Source organism: Vanessa tameamea, chromosome 14, assembly GCF_037043105.1.
Source record: "Vanessa tameamea isolate UH-Manoa-2023 chromosome 14, ilVanTame1 primary haplotype, whole genome shotgun sequence".
Classification (NCBI taxonomy): domain Eukaryota; kingdom Metazoa; phylum Arthropoda; class Insecta; order Lepidoptera; family Nymphalidae; genus Vanessa; species Vanessa tameamea.
In genome coordinates this window covers 5,293,326-5,316,929 of record NC_087322.1, presented here as the reverse complement: position 1 = coordinate 5,316,929, position 23,604 = coordinate 5,293,326, and the positions used below count along the sequence as shown (strand labels likewise).

At 30.5% G+C, this 23,604-nt stretch overlaps 2 protein-coding genes across 14 annotated transcripts in view; one reads left to right on the top strand and one right to left on the bottom strand.

Moving 5' to 3' along the window:
* LOC113398625 (small conductance calcium-activated potassium channel protein) overlaps positions 1-23,604 on the top strand; it is a 238,953-nt gene that overhangs the window by 28,670 nt on the left and 186,679 nt on the right. The window lies entirely within an intron of this gene.
* LOC113395707 (uncharacterized) lies at positions 599-2,053 on the bottom strand. The gene has a single exon (XM_026633386.2). It carries the CDS (start codon positions 2,051-2,053, stop codon positions 599-601), a length of 1,455 nt encoding a protein of 484 aa, XP_026489171.2.

Genomic DNA, 23,604 nt, shown 5'->3' with positions numbered 1-23,604 from the left:
CGATGACACCAAAGATAGATCAGGAGAGGATTTTTGCAAACTATTATTAACAAATTTAACACGGGTTGATACGCTACTATTATTGAGGATTACATAACTACTATCTACAATTGAATTAAAAATCTGGATTCCTCTTCTATCTGTTCTATTAGACCAGCTATGATGATGACCATTAAAATCACCTAAAATTAACGATTTTTGCGTACTGCTTAAAAAAAAATCATCCCAATTATTTTGCAAGGTTCGTGCGGATGGTGGACAATATATAGCATAAATACTTTCAAGATTAATGCAATTATGAATTTTGACATGTAAAACTTCAATATTTGAGTTTGCTATATTAATTTGGCAAACCTCCGTTCTAACCGAATAATGAGTTATAATAGCGACACCTCCATAACCGTCAGATCTATCAAGACGATATATGTTATAACCAGATATCCTTATATCATCAGTCTCATTCAGCCAAGTTTCACTAATCACTGCAATATGAATTTTTTCATGAATTAATAAAATCTCAAAGTCTCTTAGTTTAGGTTTAAAACTTTGTGCATTCCACTGCATAATATTAAGTTTAATATAGTTTCTAGACGATAAACTATCCATGTAAAGATTCAAATATATTTTTAAATATTGGTAACTCTAAAACTTTGGTCTTGCATAAAGAAATTAGCCACTCCCATATAATTGTTAAAGCCTCTATAATTTTCTCCTTTAGAGATATTCTTCGTATAAATATAATGTTTTTCAGTTTTTCTACGAGTTGTTTAAAAGGTATATGACTACTACTATTATTTTTCCTTTCCTTTGGACATTTTGGTGTTGCCTCTATATTAGTTTCTGAATCCGAATTTGTTGACATGTCCCAGTCCACAGTGATTTGTGACTGAATGTTCTTTTCTTGCATTATGTTTTTCTTATATATTTTTTTACTTTTCTTTTGACTATCTTCACAATTTAATTTTTTGGCTGACTTTACTATTTCTGAAAAGCTTTGTGTTTCACTCGGGACTATGATTGGCTCTTGATATTTACTAAGTGCAGGGAAGATCTCATTTATGTCCAGATTATTTTCTTTATCTGGTTGAGGAGATGGGGGAACATACATCATCGTCGCTTTTCTGAAAGTACAGTTAAACTCTGCCATTAACTGTCTAATTCGTTTTTCTTTAAGGAATATCGGACATGTTCGTACTAACGACATATGTTGTCCACCACAGTTAATGCATTTAAATTGGTTTGTTTCGCAATTGCTGTGATTCTTTGTGCACTTGGGGCATATCATAATTTTTGAAGGGCAATATTTATGGGTGTGGCCGAATCTCCAACATTTGGAACATTGAGTCACCGGAAACACGTATGGTTCAACCTTTACCTTTAAGCCATATATGAAAATATGTGATGGTAAGGAGGATCCTTTAAAACAAAGGCGAATTGTCTCGCTTTCAGTCCAACCAGCAGTTTCATCATTTCTACGAAATAATCTTTTAACCGATGCTATCTCTAAATCCGTCGCAATGCTCTCGTGTACATCTTTTTCGGACAATTCTAAGTCAATATTTCTGATAATTCCAAAAGAAAATCCAACTTCACTTGTTTTGTAACATTTCCAACCTTTTTCCTGGAGCGCTGTAGAAGTCAACAATTTATCTGCATCGCTTTCTTCATCAAATAAAACAAAAATTTTATAAGGTGTTGCATATTTAACTCTTGTTATATTTGATATATTTTGTTCTTTTAAGAACCTCGCTAGTTCTATCTGCTTAGGAATTTTTTCTTTACTAGTAATACAAACTTCTATTTTACCGTCTATTTCTTCTGTACTTTTTTCTGATTCAGTTCTACGATACCTTCTTTTGCTATTTCTAGACACTAACGTCCAAATTTCTCCATCATCCTCATCACGATATCTTTTTTTTTTTGTATGTAGGTTAGTATTTTCTTCGGCCCCATCCACTAGAAATAATTCTTCATTTTCATTATATTGTTCTACTTCACTCCTATTCTCCATGCCATCTTGCACGGGCGACGTGCTATTTGCGATATTATTCATAATAAATATAAATCATAATATTCATTACGCGGTCTATTCACAAGAATGCACGATAGTGCAAAATGCACACGGCTAGCGATCAAACCGGTTTCTTATCTCAACGCTTAGTACAATAAATAATAACTTGCAAAAAACACGACCGTGCCGCAAAGGGTCTTCCTCGCAACTCCGATAAAAAGGTTGGAAATTAAAATCTCTAACAAATAAGTACGAATTATTTCAAGTGTTTTCTCATCGAACCAATGAATTGAAATAAATATTTCAAATAAATTAAAATTTACTAAGATGTAACAAATCGTGACACAATTCACTAATAATCATTATAAATTGCTAACTGTGAGTGAAGATATAATATATTGTTCTTATTTACTTAGATTTCACTGATTTGACGGAAATTTTTAACATATTTCGGGAATATATGGATTCTACCATCAAAGGAAAGTCGCATCGAACTCACGCTCGACAAATATATGTCACTAAATTTGTCGAGCGCTCTTTTGAGAAAAACCGAAACGTTTTATAATTGAATGCTTCTGTTGGATCGCAATTCCAAATCCAATAAAACTAACCTACAATTTTTAACCAGTAGCAAAAATTCGATAAATATTCAGCTCCTACACCTGGTTATGTAGGATAAAACCTATAGGGCCACTAATACCTATAAGGCCCGGACCGGACCGTCCTCGATATTGATTATACTAGCCCACCTGTCACGCTAATGTCATGAATAAGGTTGGACCTATATATGTTGTTTTTTAGGTTTCCGTACTTCTAAAGGAAAATTGAACCCTTATAAGGTCACTTCTTTGTACGTTCGTCTGTTTGTCCGTCAATACCCTTTTCTGAGTTATTCATAAAGGTATAAAGTTTAAATTATATAAAATAGTGAGATCTGTGGTTTTAAGCTGTCAAAAATGTCGAACCTCTAAATCAACGCAATCAAAAGATATGGTCGTTTATTGTCTGGTCGGTTATTTCCCAAACATTCGTAAAGAGAATTGCTGAAATTTATCAAAAAACAATATTTTGCGTAAAAATCCAAAAATCAATAACTCTTAGTATTGTTTGGTACGGAGTCCTCGGTTTTTTTCTGTTGCAAATGGGTTGACAGACTTGGGAGTACTGTGGTAATGTCACCCACCCTTCATTCAAACACACCAATATTATATATTGCATTTTGGTGATAGAATTTTTTTTTTGTTATCAAGTTGGTGGACCAGCAAATGGGCCACCTGATGGCAAAACAATTCATATAATATATATTATCATCAATAATTTAACAAGCAATAACAATTATACTATATCACAAAATTATATCGTACCTTAAATGTTAATACCTTAGTAATGTTCTTGCGTATTTTTTTCGTATTTCACTTCGTGGTAGGCTACGTGTAAGGTGGGTAGGTACCACCCACACATAATAACCCACACGTAATAATATATTCTATAGCAAATGTATGTATAGGCACGGAAGTAAAGAACATAACATCTTAATTAGCAAGATTAGTAGGTTGAAGGAATTGCATTGGTAATATGAATGATTAATATATCTATCAGTACCATTGGTACCATTGGTACCAATGGTACCATTTTTATACGGACAGTGCTGATCACTTACTATTAGGTGGCCGAATTGTGTGTCAGTCTACCAACAATATGATTTAAAAAAGAGTTATTCCATCTGATCTCGTTATGTGAGCTCGTTGTATTGAAGAAAGGCAAATTCCGTAACATATTCATTATTGATCTATTGTATGATGTTGGGAAAAAATGTAATCTTCCAGAATTCGTATTACATGATTTTTTTGTAAGGGCCGATGAGATCTCAGATTGTATTAGAAATATTTTATATGATTCGTAAGATATTGTCGTTTTATATTGTATAATTGTATAACGTATTGGTTATTTTTTACTTAAGTTGGTATATGATTTTTTTTTATAAATCAACGTTACGACCAATTACATTTCTTTCGTAAATAATAAATGAAAAGAAAAAAATATATATGTAATTTCTCAGAATATAATTGTATAAATAAATGTTTATGATTTAAAATTGTTTATATTTAGATATACGAATATAATACTGTTATATGACATGTTACTTACATAATAATAATAATTTCATTATTGTTATCTCATACAGAAATGGTTACAAATTTTACTCTAGTTATTATATCTGTTAAGGTGATTCTGTATAAGAGACTGATGTTCGTACTAGGTGACATATATGACAGGTTACCATTATCAGCCTCCTAGTTCTCGATCAGTTATTGAAACTTAAGTACTATCGACGGTAGGCCTTTACGTAGGTTAATTTATTTGTAAAAAAAAAGAATTGATATATCAATGTTATTACTAGTTCAAGGAAAATTATAACATTTTAGAAAATGATCTTTTTCAGAGCCAGTTATTACACGTATAAATGAAGGTGTCCACTTAACATTAAGCGTTGTCTGAATAATGTAGATCAACGGAAAAGGCTTTAACAAGATTTGTATTTGTATTCTATTTAAAAAAAAACTATTTCTGCTTACTTCTGAACTGTACTTCAACTTCTTCTTCTAAATTTAGGTTTGATTATAAAATTGGTCTATAAACAGTTAAAGAAAATACTGATTAATTAGTAAAACTGAAACACAATCATGTGATTGAACTAACTGTACAATCTGTACGTTGCAGATACGCAAAGTTAAAGGTTTGTAAATGATATAGAGTAAAAAACTACTACTGAAAACTACTGCGGAAAACCGATATACGAATTTTAATTACATATTTATTTAGTCATAGCAATACTCCACTATACAATTTACAGAGTTGTCACGAGATAATTCAAAATCTTAATAAAATATATGTCGATGCAATTGCAAAAACCTATCTTAAATAAGTTAACAGTAGAAAGTGATCGTTATGAATCATGCTTCAAGTTCGGTCGCTATTACCCGCGTTGCGACCATATTTTCACCTGTATTAGCCACTAAATATTTCCTCGTTTTATTTTACCCGAATAATGATTCTGGGCTTGTTTCCCTATATTTTATGTTAGGGATAATGTTACAAGCAATTTGAAACTTCACAATATTAATAACAGATAATAATCCATATTGAGTAAATAATTCATTTTGTTGTGAGTTCCTGAGAAATGGTTTTTTGATATTATGAAGCATTCTTAACCATCAGTTATGAAATAAGAATATTGTGTATACGTTAGTGACATTTACATGATATTAATTTTGAATAGGTGTTTAATATTGACATTGTTCGAAAATTGAATTTGTTCGGACTTTTCATATAATTGTTAATGCAAATATATTTGCATAGTAATCAAGAATGAAAATAATTAATCTCTCATCACTGTTAACTTTTGATTTGGCAAATATAAAGGAAAGAGATTTTTTTATTTTAAATACATACTCGAATATACATAACACACACTACTTTCATTCCGACGGAGAACCGAGCTATTCAATCACAACTTCGATGATTCCAAATAAAACATTTCTGACACAAAAGTAGTTACACAACACGCGATACTGTTTTGGGAGCTTGGGGTTTATTTTTTTATTTTGGGCATTTGTCATAAAACTACGACATACGAAAAGAAAAATTCGAACGTTTTGTTGCAAATATCAGAATATATTCACACCCGTGGGAGCTAACCTATGTTTGAACGTCAAAAGTAATAACGTAAAAGTTACTTTTACTGCGACCTTAACGCTCTGCCATTAGTCATAATGTGTGTACGGTCTAATGTAATTGAACTTAACAAGCATGTTAAGTGTATAAAGGCCAGACCGATCGATGGACTGTTTGATCAATACATCCGTCACGTTTGCTTCAATTAGGAAACCTTTTTATTGTGTCATTCTATTATATTCTTAGCACGATGTCCATGTGATATGATTGAGTATTTAATATCGGACCGGCTATCCGTAATAGACTTAAATATAATTTTGCGTTCTAATTTAATTTTGCATTTGATATTTTTACCGGTTTCTTTATGTTTGCCGATTTATTGATTGATGTTTATTTAATAGTATAATTAAAGGGAAAGGTCATGACTACTAATATTTATAAAATTATATAGGTGATGATGAACGTGTGGTGTTCTGTAGTGTTGATTTCTATGGAATTAATGATAAAATGTAGATGATTAATATTTTAATTATATGTCTTGCTGTATATTCTTTGTAGAATTTACATCGTAAGCCGTTTCTAATTGAAAAAAGAATTTGGATTTTGATTTTGCTGGTGAAATTAACACAGTAAAATGACGACTTCAATTGAACTATTTAACTAATAATTTTGGTTAGTATCACATGATTAATTGTTTTGTTATAATATTATGATTATTGTGTTATTATGTATAAACCTTAAAATTGTATGTTAAAATAATAATAATTCAAATTAGAGATCTCTTGAAGAATGAAAAACAAAAGAATGTTTTGTGGATGTTTCGCGAAAAATATTTCTCATTCGAGGTTTACCGAAATTGTAAGTCCTCGACATTTCTGACTGTATTATCGTTACATTTTGATTAAAAATATATCACAGCCTTTTTGTTTCATTAAAGGTGAAATATATTTTTAAAGTGCTTTTGAATATGTTATATTATATTTATGAGAGTCTAACAAGTATTTACTTGAATACTTTGTCTAATTTTTATGGTGTTATTAATTTTACAATTTTATGTATTTGTTTTGCTATTCTTGTAAATCATTGATTTATGTTTTATCAATTAACGTTGGTAATGTACACGTGTATTAGTTTTTATAAGGTTTCCTTCACTTTTCACTTAGAGCCATAGCTCTATTACCCCGTAAAAGTAAAACAATCCAACGAACATATTTTTTCATGTAAATTACTTAGGTAGTCGTAGTTGTCAATACCGATTTTTAATCTTCGGAAGCTTATGTTCGGGAGTTTTATCAGCATGTTTAAAAACCATCTCCTAAGAGTAAAATAGGGGGATGAATACTCGTATGCAGGTTTAATTTTTAACTGAATTAATAAACAAACGGGTGATTTCAAATATCAAAATTAATACAAATAGTAAAATATATTGTTTAAAAAAATCCTGTAAATACTCTTCGCAACTCGGACTAAGAAAAATTTGAATAATTTTACTGTTTCACGAGGTCATGTTAGGACTAATAAAATAAACAGAGAATACGTATAATAACAATTAAATTCAGCTTAAAGTAATAACTCCTCTTAAAAGCAGCTTATTCATAATTATAAATAATAAACAAGCTACCCCGCTCGCTTCGCTGGGCGTGAAATATCACTTAATAATAATTAATTAGATTAGAGCCGAGATAACCCAGTGGTTAGAACGCGTGCATCTTAACCGATGATTTCGGGTTCAAACCCAGGCAAGCACCACTGAATTTCATGTGCTTAATTTGTGTTTATAATTCATCTCTTGTTCGGCGGTGAAGGAAATCATCGTGAGGAAACCTGCATGTGTCTAATTTCAACGAAATTCTGCCACATGTGTATTCCACTAACCCGCATTGGAGTAGCGTGGTGGAATATGCTCCTAACCTTCTCCTCAAAGGGAGAGGAGGCCTTAGCCCAGCAGTGGGAAATTTACAGGCTGCTAATGTGATGTAATAATTATTTAACGAGTACACTTTATCAGACTTAGCTCGTAGATAAAAAGATATAAAAGCTATTGAAGTATACAAATATAATTTTAAAACTTTTATATATAACCAATGCTTAATATAACTTTAAATAAATATCCTTACCAACTTAAATATATGTAGGATTTAATAAAAACTTATTTTTTATTTGCTAAATGCAATTTTGATTACATGCGGCTTAGTAAGTTATCTACGATAACGCAAGTCATTTATGCAAATGAAGAAGAAAAAGTGACTTAAATTTCCCCTGGGAACTCCGGCAGAAATTTTTTCGTTTACACCAATCTCCTGAATTAGATTTCTTGGTTACAAAATCAGAAGTATAACGGCTTTTCAATTGATTATGCTAATGTTACATATTCAAATCAAAGGCCTTACATAAGTTACAAAATATGCTTAAAACGGCCCGTAGCACTACATGAGCTAATAAAAATATTAATGAGCTCTAACATCAGGATTAAAGAGGATTTTTTATTTGTTATTCAAATTCTGTACACAGGAATTTTCGTGTCAAAATAAACTATTATTTGCTTACCATAACGTGCTCAAAGATCTTGGTAGGAGTTCGAAGTTCTAAATTTAATCTATAATTTTTGGGATATTACCCGATTTAAATATTTGAGTAATTTATAACAATCCAAAGAACATATTTTTTCGTGTAAATTACTTAGGTGGTCGTAGGTGTCAATACTGATTTTTAATCTTTGGAAGCTTATGTTCGGGAGTTTTGTCAGCATGTTTAAAAACCAGCTCCTAAGAGTAAAATAGGGGATGAATACTCGTATGCAGGTTTAATTTTTAACAGAATAAACAAACAGAGGGGTGATTTCGAATATCAAAATTAATACAAATAGTAAAACATATTGTTTAAAAAATCCTGTAAATACTCTTCGCAACTCGGACTAATAAAAATTTGAGTAATTTGACTGTTTCACGAGGTCATGTTAATTATTGTTCCAAGGTAAAGTGTAATAATATATATATTTTTTTGTATTTATAAGATTTAATTTAAAGTAAATATTAAATAATTTAATGTTGTTGTGTAAATAGTAGGAGATGAGAGGCGATTTAGTTGTCCTATGCATATATCACTACAGCGTGTATTTACTGTAATTGAGGTTGAACGTTGTTAAAGGCGGAAAGCTTTTCTTGAATTCTTCGGATAAATTTAGAAGGAGCAAGTACTCATTTAGATTGGCCTATTAAGCTATTTGTATTATGAAAGTGGTACTAAAAGCTATAATAGTATTTCACAATAAACTATTCATATATTGTTAGTTTTATTAAGCGGCCCTTTTTAATAATTTCGGCATTGTTTCAAGTTTTCTATTACAAATTCCTTGTTGAGTTTTATCTTTTTATTTGAATTTCTTTGTAGAAATGTTTGCAATGGATAAGTGATAGATACTTTTCACTCATCACAACCTTATCACAGCTAAGCTACCAAACGGTATTTTGGGTTTTGAGATTCAGTATACTCCTTGAAAGTGTTTCGGTAAGTATCTGCATTGAGGCGGGACGTGTAATCCTCCTGCCACAAGTGTTATATGCCACTAGTCTTAATGCACCACATCCTGATGGAGTGCGACACCAGAGGCATTCTCTGGTTGCGGAGATCTCTCGCTACCGAACATGGCGTTAATCACGCTCGGCAGGTGCTGGATGGAGATGCTCTTTCTACGAGAAAGTCATTCAGTCAATTGGTTTTTTTAGTGTATATTCCCGTCAATCCGGTGCTGGCCGATCCCACATAGAATATGTGATAACCCTTCATGCAAGGAAACAGCGTCAATACAATTTTCAACAAAAAAAAAACACCGCTACTGTTTGATTGACTCAGATGACTAAATTATTAGGTTTTCAATTATGAATAGTATCACTGCCTGTATAATATATTAGCTCAATAACTATTATTAATACAATACCAACTATAGGTCTAAGAGATTACTCTTAGATCTATAGTTGGCACTGTATTAATATTAATTACCCTTGTGATATTTAATTACATTAGTTCACATACTCTTCAAACCGCAACACAGCATCGTAGAACTTTATACAGACCGGCTGCAATATATTATTAAAATATTTTTTATTAATAACATGATTTAAAAAATCTGTAACAGTCCGTGAATATATTAAACGGTTTGATATATATGTCATTTCTTGATTTTCAAAATGGACGCCTTTCTGTATGCATCAATTTGTAATATCCATTTGTATATATGCATATCTGTATATTATATATATGTGGAATACCTCTGGCTGATTTATCACAAGTACTGCGAAACCAATTAACTTGAAATTTAACAAAGTTACTCCAATTGCAATGTAGATAAATTTTAATTCGTTTTAAAAATAGTAGAAACCTTAATTCAATTTTTTAGTTTTTGTGTTCATGAAATAGGTAGGCTTTCAGGCAGATGGTCCACCTGATGGTAAGTGGCTTTAGTTACACTGGCTCACTCACCTTTCAAATCGGAACACAACAATACAAAGTATTGCGCCTTGGCGGTAGAATATAATTATGATGTAGTAGGTGGTACTTACCGAGATAGGCTTGAACAAAGTCCTACCACCGAGAGAGTCCTAACTCTAAGTTACCAGATAACCTGTTTATTTATATGTATATGATATGTGTATAATCTATGTATACATGTTTTTCATTGCACTCCTTTACGACCGGGTAGATAATGAATATATAGAAAAAGTCAGATTGTCAAATAAAACATCAAGTTAATTGTAGCTTATCACGCAATAAAATATAAATATATATATATTTGGAGCTTGTTCTCGCTCTTCTCTTCGCTCGCCACCTAGAAGGAGATAAATTATAAACACAAGTAAAGCACACGAAATTTCGGTTGTGTTACCCTGAATGTAAACCCAACATCTGTGATTTATGATCCACGTGTTCTATCCACATAAAAGCTCTTCTTTCAGTCATTATGGTAAGTTCCATATTATTTTACATTTTAAATACTCTTTCGTAACTCATAGTGAAGTTCTGGTGATTGAAATGTTGTGACCGTTGTGTTTGTGCATTTTAAGCTGTCTCAAATCTCAATTTTGAATTGGCCTATGAATAAATTGGAATTTAATGTTAATGAAGGTAACAAGATAAGTATTTGATAAATATTTTATAGTTATAAGATAAATAAGCGTGGTTAATATGCTTCGATTTCTGTATACATTTAATTGTATATACTCGAATTTATGAGTAGGATTCGTTGATTTTCTCGAACGATACTTAAAAATCATATCTATGAAATATTAATTGGTGATAAAGGGTAACTATTTAATTTTGTCGGTTTTTACTTTTAACGGAAAACGTTCAAAAAATTTCTACTCTAAGGTTAAAAATCGTCAAAAAACGTTTGTGTGCTAAAGGTTATTATAACATTAACAATCGCCTCCAGGCCGTTTCCAAAATAAATAATTTATCATTGTTAACACGAATTTCTGACATAAAAAGGAGAAATAATCCCGTTTTATTTCGCCGGTTCTTATTAGGTCTGAGGTGTGTCTTTCCGAGCAGCTGTTAGAATTTTTGAATTTGTATATACAATTTTCATTAAATCTAATAAATAAAACATCCTGGACGTTGTGGGTTTTGTATTGAAAATAAATATATCATTTTTTTTTTATTATATGAACTGTTTAACTTTTAATAAGAGCAATGATAAGAGCAATAGATCGCGATTATGAATATTCGTCGTAATGAACGGTTATATCCGTGCGACATAAGGAAGTCTCTTGACAAATTGAGGAACTCTGCATACTTCAATTTCTTTATCTATTCTATGAATTAAAAAAAAAATAGAGTAAAACCTTTTTTTAAATAATGCGAATTATATTTTTTGTATAGAGGTGATAAATTAATAATATATATAGTCTGTGTTTGTTTCAAAGATAATACCGTGTATTTCAATGAAAATCAGGGTGACAGCTGTTTAAAAATATGAATATTAAAACCAGAAAAAATAAAGGTTAAACGGGAATAATATCAGAATGCTAATATAATATACACCGCGTAAATACGTTTCGGGGTACTTTTTAAATAAAATTTTAAATTAGTCTTTTATTTACCGAGAACTGTGTAACATAAATAGGCATTTATGTATTATAAAGGTTTTTATATATTAATTATTACAATTTGATATTTTTATTAATATTTACTATCTTACAGTCGTAAGATAGAGAGAAATTGATGGTTCACGCGCCTCCTGGCAGATGTTAAGCATCAAAATTGATATTATTAAAACTTTTTTTAAAACAGCCGAGATGGCCCAGTGGTTAGAACGCATGCATCTTAACCGATGATTTCTTAAAATATGACATTATTTAATTTTTAAAGTTAAATGTAAAAATCAGTTATTTCGGCATACATTACCTAAGAGGGTAAAAATGGGGATGTAAGTTTGTACGAAAGTTCTTCATTATTGAAACTAAAAATATGGAAATAAGCCATTATGCTTCTATTTATGATTTAAAAAATGATAACAGTGTATTGAAAATTATTAGCTTAAGATGTTTGGCGTCAAATTATACGGTAAAGCTCATCATTTTTGATATTCAACATTTTTGGAAATTGTTGGTTTTTGTATAATATATCTGATGGGATATCCCATCGGATACATAGCTAGTATTTAATAAGTATTTAATATACTGGGAGCGATAGTTTTATCGTTCTCTGGTATTGAAAATTGTAAACAACTTGACAAAAAGTACCTTCCCGAGTTACATACACGGGTTCTTGTCAGGTCAGTGTATTTTCGCTTCGAAACCGCTTAACTTAACTTTAACTATTATTAGTGTACTGCTATAGTGAAGAAATGACTATGAGAACGACAATTTTAAACTTAGTAGAACAGTTTTTTTTCTTAAACTCAAATGCTAAAAGTGACATTTACAAATGATCCTAACGTATGTTCTCTAACGTTTAGGGAAATGGGAAATGTTCTTTTAACGTTTAGAAAATCCTTTTCTAGACATATTATTGCATGAGAATGATAAATTGTTTATATTATTATTTTAATTCATATAAGACTTTCTCTTACGTTACTAAATGTTGTCGTTATTATAATTAAAATTTAAGTTATTTTATTTAATTTATACATTTTATTTTGTTAAATATTAAAGTAATGAAGTAATTAATTTAGCAGAACTTTTGTTTGTATGTGCTCTTTCTTGTACCCGGCATAGGTATGTATGTCACAAACTGCGCCAAGTTTTCGCAAAATTGGTTCATTAATTTTGATAATATTAACGTAACGTAACGTAATTTTAATGAATTAAAGTAAGTGAAACGACTACTCTACTTCGAAAGTCTTTGTCTTAATCGGACCTTTAAAGTTCATCCATCGGACTACGGAGCTCGTCTCGTTGTAAGTTTTCTTAGATGGCGAAATACTAACAAACTTTAACTTCGCGAAACTGTATAAAGTTATGAATAACTTAATAGTCTTGTTGCAAAATAGTATTGAAATCTTTTCAAATATATAAACATTTTGCAATTAAAATGGAAAACTAATTAATTAGTCTAGTGATTTGAATCGTTAGCCTGTAACCTAAGTAACATATTATGTATATGTACTACACATTAGGTTAGGAGCCGAGATGGCCCAGTGGTTAGAACGCGTGCATCTTAACCGATGATTTCGGGTTCAAACCCAGGCAGGCACCACTGAATTTACATGTGCTTAATTTGTTTATAATTCATCTCGTGCTCGGCGGTGAAGGAAAACATCGTGAGGAAACCTGCATGTGTCTAATTTCTACGAAATTCTGCCATATGTGTATTCCACCAACCCGCATTGGAGCAGCGTGGTGTAATATGCTCCATAGCTTCAACGGGAGAGGAGGCCTTAGCCCAGCAGTGGGGAATTTACAGGCTGATTATGTACTACACATTCCTATATTTTATAGTCAGATTCCTAGTTTTTGTGGAACGATTTGCGTTATTCTTGCTCTTCTCTTCAGGATATCTCAAGCATGATATTATTATGTATTTCATTGTGAAAGGGCTTAGAGTTAACCGATCCAAACAATGATTCTAAACGTATTGTATAAACGCTATCACGTTGCATGGACGATCGAATTATCTCCAAGTAGTCAATATGGGTTGTGCGTGTGGTCCTAATTGGCTTTGTGATACATTTATGTGAATTTAATTTATCATTGCCATTTTCTTTAGTAATTCCGTAAATTCTAAAGAATTAGTTGTTACTAATTAAAAACAGAAAAAATGGCTCCTACTTGATTTAAAAGCCTATTAATGTCGAGTATATAAAATTTTTATTCTCAAAAGATTGGGTCAAAATACTTCTTAAAAGTTTCCACGTTTATCATATTATTTTGGTTTCGTTAAGTTGCTTGAAAGTTACGGTCCCCTTACATTAGACAACTTGGTGAATTTCAATAAGGTTCGAAATAAAACTATACGCTGTCAGCTGTCAAACTTCGACTTTCAGTATTATTATATTTAGTGCCATCCCACGTGACATTGGCGAAATAATCTGTGCTCTCTTGGCACAAATAAAAGCCAGATTAAAAAAAAATATATTTATTCCGAATCATATTATATGAACAATTTATTTACTAAAAAAAAAAAAACAATTTGTATCCAACGTTCCACAACACTTTCAGTGTCGTATAACCCTTTGTTGGTTATACAATGAACAGTACACAGTCGTAGAATAATAGATTATATCAGTGTTGTGTTTTATATTTTAGACTAAAAGCAAAGTTGGATTGAGTGTCTCAACTTTGCAACTCTTCCAAATGAGATCAGTTTCATCGAGTAAACCACGGCATTATATTAGTAAAAATGATCTCGGATCCTTTCGGAAGGAATCCCAGAGGTTCAATGCGTAAAAATTTCACATAATACTTCCCCAGCGGCCTAGTATATTTCTAATATTTCCTTTCCGTAAAAATAGGGATCAGGTTTTATTCCGTATTTTACGTGTATAAACAAAATTTATAATATTTTTTATACTTTTTTTTTTAAATTGTAATAATACTAGCGCTCGCCCCTGCTTCGTACGGGTGCAATGCTTACTCTAAATATACTACAGAACGTCTTCATATACAATGTTAATAGTTTTTTTGTTATAAGACAATACAAACCGCTATGTCCTTGCATTTTAAATCTGTAATAGCTTCGAAAATATTCATTTAAATTAAATGTTGTAATAATTACATATGCTATATTGATCTATATTAAATGGACAATGTATTTAAGGTAGTTGCTTAATTGGATAAGGATTAGTGCTGTATTGCTTAAAATCGCTTAGTAAATAAGCCATTATTTATCGTAAAAATTAAAGAATAAAAACGGTTACGTATTGTGGGTTATCCCTATGAGATAGACATACACCGGACTTTTTTGTAGAGCTTTTGAAGGTGTACAATACTGTAGTACATTATTCTGGTTTATTTTGTAGGGTTAGGGTAGCCAGCGTAAAAAAATGTGTTTATTTACGAAATCACATTAGAAACCTCTAAAACAATCAGTGTTTCTCTACTATATTATGCATGTATACATATAAACCTTTCTCTTGAATCACTCTATCTATTATAAAACCCGCATCAAAATGATTTTGCTTTGTTTTAAAGATCTATGCATACATAGGGGCAGACAGACAGCGGGAAGTGATTTTGTTGTATACTAGGTAGTGATAATATTATATTATAATTATTATGGATTCGAGTTTCTTATTCGCTCTTTATTGCCATAGTATGTTTTAGCACTGCGATGCTACTTCCCGCATGGCCCACGGCTTTTTTATTATGGTCTCGTATAAACACCTTTTAATAACTCCGAAACCTCTGGTCCAAATTTCTATGTTTGAATGGCAACAATTTCCGTTGCTATATTAATACTATGTTACAGAAAAATCTAAATTAAGCTACGTCAATGTTTAAATCCAATTTAAATGATCAAAATATTTACTTTTTCACCCATATAGAAATATATACTCTATGCCGTTGAATATTCTATGTTTGAATTATATAAATTCCTATAAAACCAGCTGGGTAAATTCCACGTTAAAGTTTTACTAGTGGCTGCTAGAAGTGCACTAGATCGTCAAATCCCTGCCCAACGACTATAAATGTGCAGCTTTATACCAAATACCTACAATATACCTCATATACTATGAAGTTTATAATGTAACGAAATTTTATGAAACTTTGCGAAAATTGTCGGGTGAAAACATTATAAAATATAAATACAAGTGAAACGTGCTACAAACAGGTGTTACCGAGTTCTTCGAGTTATAATGACCGTCATTGAGTTTTCCCGAGGTTCATTATCGAGAATGTCATTAAATGTATCTCACAGCTGTAATGATATACTCTAAATATTTTTTACTTTACGATTTTTTACTCTACCAAACAAATAAAATACTTGGTGGTAGGGCTTTGTGCAAGATCTAAACAAGAAAATCCTTTTTTTTATTCGCTACCCTAAAATATAATCTAAGCAAGTTATATATTATTATATATTTTAGTAAGCCTAGTATTACTTGGACTATCTAATTTTATCGTACGGTGGTCGTATATTTGTGATAATGACTTGTACTCATAGATTCCATGATATAAATTATAATTAATTTATTAATAAATTAATGTCAACTTTACTATATTACGCGAAACAGATATAACATTTCAAAAGAAAACTATTTCGTCCTGTTAAACCAACTAAAAACAAGAAATCTAGACTGATAAAATAAGAAGTAAATACGTTCAATATAATATTTCTGCCTACGTAACGTACGAGAATTGGAGGCGAATGAATAGATCGTACACGTAATATTGTAAATCGTAACCGAAAATCAAAATCAGGTAAATGTCTTATTTAATTTTGCCACATAGTTACATTTTCCAACTCACATAAGCTAGCCTCTCTGTACGTAACTTAGAAATATACCAAGAAAATTTCAATAGTACGTTTCTTTTATTTAGTGTATGTAGGCTGACTGGCAAATTGGCGATCTGATAGTAAGAAATATTAAACATAGTTATATATGTACGTTACGTCATTGCAGTTTCAGTCTTGGTTTGGTGGTTACAATAGGTTACTCACTATTCAAACAAAAACATTGTCCTCATCGTGAGATGAAAAGTTGATAAATATTTTTTATGGTGATACATCGCAAATTTCAAATGAACTTGATACATGTTTTTTATTTAGTTCGCAAATAATACTATAATTTAAAAATAGAAAATTGGAAATCATATCTCCGATATTAAGACAAACGTCTGTGGTAGGTGAAACTTATATTATCAACGCAACCATAAAATATTATATACTATAACATTCCTGAAATATTAATATCCAATAGAAAACAGACATAAAATAATAAGTACACAATATAAAGCGTAAAGCCATCTATCGTCACGACATAAATTTATCGTAATTTTTATACAAAAATAAAACATTTATTAACAAGATTATTATGCTGTTATCTATTTTATATCGTGGGAAGTAAACCGCGAGAACTTTATTTGGTTCGCTACAAAACCTATTAGGCTCTCGCTGAAATAAGATTAATGGTAGGTCTAAGGGAAACAAGATTGATTTCGTCCGTTTTTTCACGTTCGCGACGATAGAATATACGGTTTTCCACTTAAGAGTTATATCAGATTGCAAACCGATTTCACTTGGTGTTTTCATGTAAATAAATCTTAACGCATTGAATTTATTTGTACTAAGGTCAAGTGAATTTAGAAAAAAAAAAAAAACAAGTTTTGTAAGTGACCAATATAACACATTATAGGAAAATATTAACTGCTGCTATTAATTATCAAGGTAAACATAATTAAAACGAAGTATAAACCTATGAGATAGATAGATTCGCAGTAAAAAAACTCCATAGTGCCCTGATTCTTTCATAGCTTTATTAGAAGATGCACCCTAGTTAAAAAAGAAGAAAAAACTATTTAGAACCAAAGAGGTATTAATAAAAATTAAATATAAACATTTTTATATCTGAAAGTAAAGACAAATAAAGATATAAGCGCACAATCATTATAACAAAATAATATGTATTCGTATTTCAATGTACTTATTATTTATATATAAATATACTATTTAGCATTCATTATTATTACAATTTATATAGTTAAGTAACTAATTTTAGAGGAAAATTCTTATTAATAAGTTATTAATTTAGATCATCACCCTAACCGTGTAAAATAATCGGTATGGAAGTACTACTCAAAATCAAACCGATCTTATATTTGATGAAACATCTTTCGGAGATGATACGAGTTGTCTGGAATAACGCCATTGGTTACAACGAATAATTGTTATATGACCAATATCTACGGAATGTTTTAGAGTTTTTCTATTATTTTTGGAACACTGGGTTTGTATTTAAACTTCCCTTTTTTTTGACGACCTCCGTGATCGAGTAGTGTGTACACCGGTTTTCATGGGTACGCCACTCCGAGGTCCCGGGTTCGATTCCCTGGCCGAGTTGATGTAGAATAAGTTCATTAGTTTTCTATGTTGTCTTGGGTCTGGGTGTTTGTGGTACCGTCGTTACTTTTGATTTTCCATAACACAAGTGCTTTAGCTACTTATAGTGGAATCAGAGTAATGTATGTGATGTTGTCCAATATATATATATTTTTTTTATTTCCTTTGGCCTATTCATAGAAAATTTGTTCCCATTCATCTTTTATATTTATACATGAGAATAATTCTATATCATTATACTGTTTAATTGACATCTAATATTATGTTTACTAGTTTTTTTATTTTTGTTCAGCTCTATGTCGATATATATTATTTTTGAATGATATAATTTTGTTGTATAATTATGAAATTTTATACTTTTTTTAACTTATATTGCGGTGGAGACCAATATTTACATTTTCATAGAATTGTAATTATCAAATTATAATGTCTAAAGTTACGTTATATTAATAAAAGAGCTATTATTATTCATGACGATTTCTAAATCAAAACGAGCTATGAATCAAATATCGGATAGTCCTAGAAATAGAGTCTATCGATTTCGTGATGTGAATGCTTTCAATTTAAAATAGATAAGCAATAAGATTTCATCTCGAGATATGTCAAGCTTAGAACAAACTTCAAGGAATAATTAATATTTGTTATAAATATATCATTTAAATGAAATATGTCAGTTATTAACAGATGTATATATCTATGATTAATATGTCAGTTATGACAGTTATTAAGTAACTTAAGGTAAAGCGTTGTACCATATGGCGACCATACTACAGCACCGCGCGCGTTCATTTGTCAAATCAAATCGCGCGCGCTTCCCCGGCTTTTTGTTACACATTTCCGTCCCTTTTCACAAATCACTCCCATACATTGCAGGCAAGCGACATGTTACATGTCAATAAAAAACATTATATAAAATTATGTACATTTTTTGTGTAGTAAAATATTTATTGCTAAAAGCAAAAAAAAAGTACCAAACGATGTAGATAAATATATCACTAACTAACGCTTGTAGCAAAATTGCTTTCGATTATTTTGTAATTAATTGATATGGCTCAAGCACTACCTATTGAAAGGTGACGGTACTATATGCCACAATCACACATGTGTTACAGAGCGCAGTTTCAATTCAAACACATGAAAGAAACGAGAGCGCATACATTACGAAAAAAAATAAAATATTTTTTATATATGAGATACTGTTATAATTATAAAAGATTTTAATGATGATAAAATAGATTCGAAAAGTAGAAAAGGATAGAACATATGCGATATGTATTTAAAAAAAAATCTTATCTTATTAGATATATATCAGATAGATGAAATCTAATTAGACAGAAAATCGCTCTCTACGACAACTTAACTTCCGACATTTATTCTTAAAGTTTATTTGTAATATTGAGATAAAAATAACAATAAAAATATATAATTTATTTATTTAGTATTGAGGCAATATTAATGCTTCATTATTGGTAACCATTATTTTATTAAAATTATAGTTAAGTAATTGTAGATATAAGATAAAATAGATATAGACTAAAATAAAATATATTTTGATATTCCTTTGTAGAAACTTTTCTTACAAATAACATTTTATATTAATAATCAATGAGTCACTATTATATTTTATTGAGAACATCTAAGAGTTGTTGTTTATGTTCTAATAACGTTATAATATTATATAATACAAACTAAACCTAAAGAATCACAGTTATAAGAGAAATGATGGGCCATGTCGTCACGTAATAATATTTGATAAAGTTGAACCAACAAATATCGAACAGTCTATTCATGGAAAGGGCACGCTGTATAATCCATTTTACGTGCCTTTATAAATGGAAACATAGGTCAGTGTGTTACAATCTCGACTAAAGGTATTTGCTTAAAACTTTAAAGAAATTACCTTGAAACCTCGATTAGGTTATTCAATGTATAACAATGGTTATTGAGAAATTAATCATTCAAATTAGTCTCGACGTTTTCGAGTAATCGGTTAACATTAATGTTATTCAAAAAATATTTAAATATAATATTTTATTACATTCTTCTCCATTGAAACGCATCTGTGTTTATAATTTTGAATATATTAACTTCATTAATATTTTTTTCCTTTTTTGGTTACAGGTAATCAAGCAGAATGTGAAGATTCATCATATATATATTGTATCATAAGGATTAAATATCAATTTAGGTAAAAAATCTATATTTATTTATTTATACTTCATTGCAACAATACTTAAAACTAAATTTTACTTATGATTTAAACAAAAGTACACTGGTTTAACCGTGAAATCTTAACAGACCGACAGAGTTACTTACGCATTTATTCGTATTAGCATAGACGAAATTTTAACTGATTAATTTATTTAAAAATAATTATACCGATAAAAATCTATTAAGTTGAGGAGTTTATTTGTTTATACGTCAAACTCAGGATGTATCTATATGATTTAAATAAGTTTTTTCGTGCCTAATATCGCTTCGATTCAGAGCCAGTGCAGTAACAGTTAGCGGAGGTCTTAAATAAACTAAAGAATAACTCATAGATCGTGTCTTTACGATTAAGTTGACAAATTCCGATCGTGTCCCGAAACTTATTTGTTAACACCTTAAATCCTTGTTATATTAACAATACAGGACTGGTTTTCAGCGACATGACGAACATGTGATTTTATTATCTAAAAATGCTATCCATGAATTCGGGTTGAAGGTATTAAGAACGTTAAAGTTTTAATTGCATCAAAAATATTCTGCTACAAGCTTCTGTTCTCGGAATTTCGTTTGTAGATGTCGGATATGCAAATAAATCAGACGCAGAATGGAAACCCTGTTTTTCTGGGATTTTCCTTGTGCTCATCAAGGATTTAAATAAGGTTGTACGTGAGTTTTTTTTTTTAATTTATATAATACACGTGCGGTCCTTCGCACGAGTGCTTTTTATTAATAAAAATAATGAAACGTGTGCTTAGCAAGATAATATTAAGTAGGTATATTATTTTATTTTATAATTTATTTATGCTAATGTAAAAAATACTTTAAGTCGTAATTTTATTGTGTAACTTAGATCGAAATTTGTCTACGGCTTATAGATTCAAGTTTGTGTAATTTTAACTGTCAAGGTCAACATTTTATTGCTACAGTCAGTTATCCGTCTACCCGTTTCGCTCCGAACGATTTTTGTTTGCTTGTTATGTAGAATCGATGATATTTTTTTAATTTTACATTCGAATGGTGTAGTGTAAAAGACAATTTTAATCGATATCGCCCAAGGTAGATAACGTATTTATCTGAAGAACAAATAACGACTAACTACTATTATATTTAAAAGTACGTTTTTGACTGATACATAATACTCTATTACGTGATTTTGTATAGATTTTTTAGCACATTATTTTGATGTATCTCCTTAGGTTTAGATGTATCCCGTTAGCCATGTAAACAAACGAAAATAGATTTTTTGACAAAACACCGTCATCGTTTAGCCATTTTATGCAGAATATTTATAAAGTATGTATATATACAAACTTTTCTTTCCTTAAATACATCTTTTAGTAAAAACCAAAAAGGCCGATGAGTCGTTTAGAAGCAAAATGACGGAAAGAGGCAGAAAGCGCCTTTATTTTTTACTCTTTATAGATTTCGTAATAGTGTGTATTGTCATAAAGCGTGTCCGGGTATAGATCTATGAACTCACAAAGGCGTGTCCCTCCACGTCAAATTATTATCAGGATTACTACTCTTGCTTACAAGATGTCTTAGTGTGCGTGAGATTAATAAGAGAAAAGATTGTACAAAATACAAATTAGTGTATATTTGTTAAATTTATTTAATTAAAAATTCCTCTGTGACAAGTATTTGCTCAAACTTGGTTGACTATTATATTAACACACTCTGGAACCAATTTTATGATACGTTAAGAGGCCCGTTATTCATGAAAGATAGTAAATAACTTTATGCTACTACTCTAAGAATTTGCATTACGGATTCTATAAATCCAGTGAAAAACTCAGAAGTTACCCATTTAGCTGTTGTCCGTTAAAATATCCGCACAAAAATACATGACAGTTTTATAAAGCTGCCCGACCAACGTTAATCTTCTTAGGGATGCTTTACTTTTTCTGTTAGTTTCTCGCCGCTATATTGGTTGGTGGTTGAGGCGCTTACAATCTCGATTGATGCATACGAATTTCCATAGTCGGCTTTTGTGAGACCTACGGATTTGAATAGGCTGCGCGTGAAACATCACTGCAAAAACTTCTTTAGTTAAGTTTTATCAATATTTATGTTTGTTTTATTAACAGGCATTTTTAGTTTCAAATTATCTGCAAGTCATTGCCAACAATGTATCAATTTTAATTGACCACTAAATGTTCATCTTCAACAAAAAACGCCTAATTCCTTTTAATGTTTTAAAACACCAAATGAATATAATGGGAATTCATAATATTATTAAATTTGAAATAGTATTATTTTTTTTGTTTAAAGAAATATTGAATGGTATCATTTAATACAAAGCTTGTAAAATGTTTAGGTGCGAATACATTTTGTAGACACATGTTAACACTGTTTTAAATTCTTGTTATATGAATAAATGTCAACATACTCTAACATTTTCAGTCGACGACCTTGAAAAAGTTAGTTACGGTGACCTTTCACGTTATACTTCTGTAACAATGAAATGGTAAGACCATGAGAATGACCTTTGTATAGAACAGTTCATTCATAAATATTGAATATTTGTTTTTATCATAATTGAAAAATGAATATAACATTCGTTTTGTTCAATATGAATTAGTCGTTGAATATTTTTTTTTGATTTTGTTTTGTAAATTAAGGTACAATTAATGTAACTATTAATTCGACGACCTCCGTGGTCGAGTAGTGTGTACACCGGTTTTCATGGGTATGCCACTCCGAGGTCCCGGGTTCGATCCCCGGCCGAGTCGATGTAGAAAAAAGTTTAATTAGTTTTCTATGTTGTCTTGGGTCGGGGTATTTGTGGTACCGTCGTTACTTCTGATTTCCATAACACAAGTGCTTTAGCTACTTACATTGGGATCAGAGTAATGTATGTGATGTTGTCCAATATTTATTTATTTATTTATTTATTTATTTATTTATTAAAACGAAAATAATTTATTTTTAATGTTAACGCTGTAAAAATAATTTGTTTGATAGTTTGCCTCAATGAGAAAAAAAATCGTTTAATTGTCAGCCGATACTCATTAATCGATACGTCACTCTCTCAAGATGAGTTTTAATGAGGAAACAAACGAGCATTAAATTTTATAAACTCTAGTTTTCTGGTTAAATTTGAGTGATGGACCAAAATAGTCAACCATACTTTCTATGAATCATAAACCTGGATACAAGTTCTACCAATAAGTTTACCAATATTGGCGTTAGAATTTTTCCTCGTATGC

Bases quoted from the DNA above. Each gene is read 5' to 3' on its own strand.
- LOC113395707 (XM_026633386.2), bottom strand. From the start codon at position 2,053: ATGAATAATATCGCAAATAGCACGTCGCCCGTGCAAGATGGCATGGAG.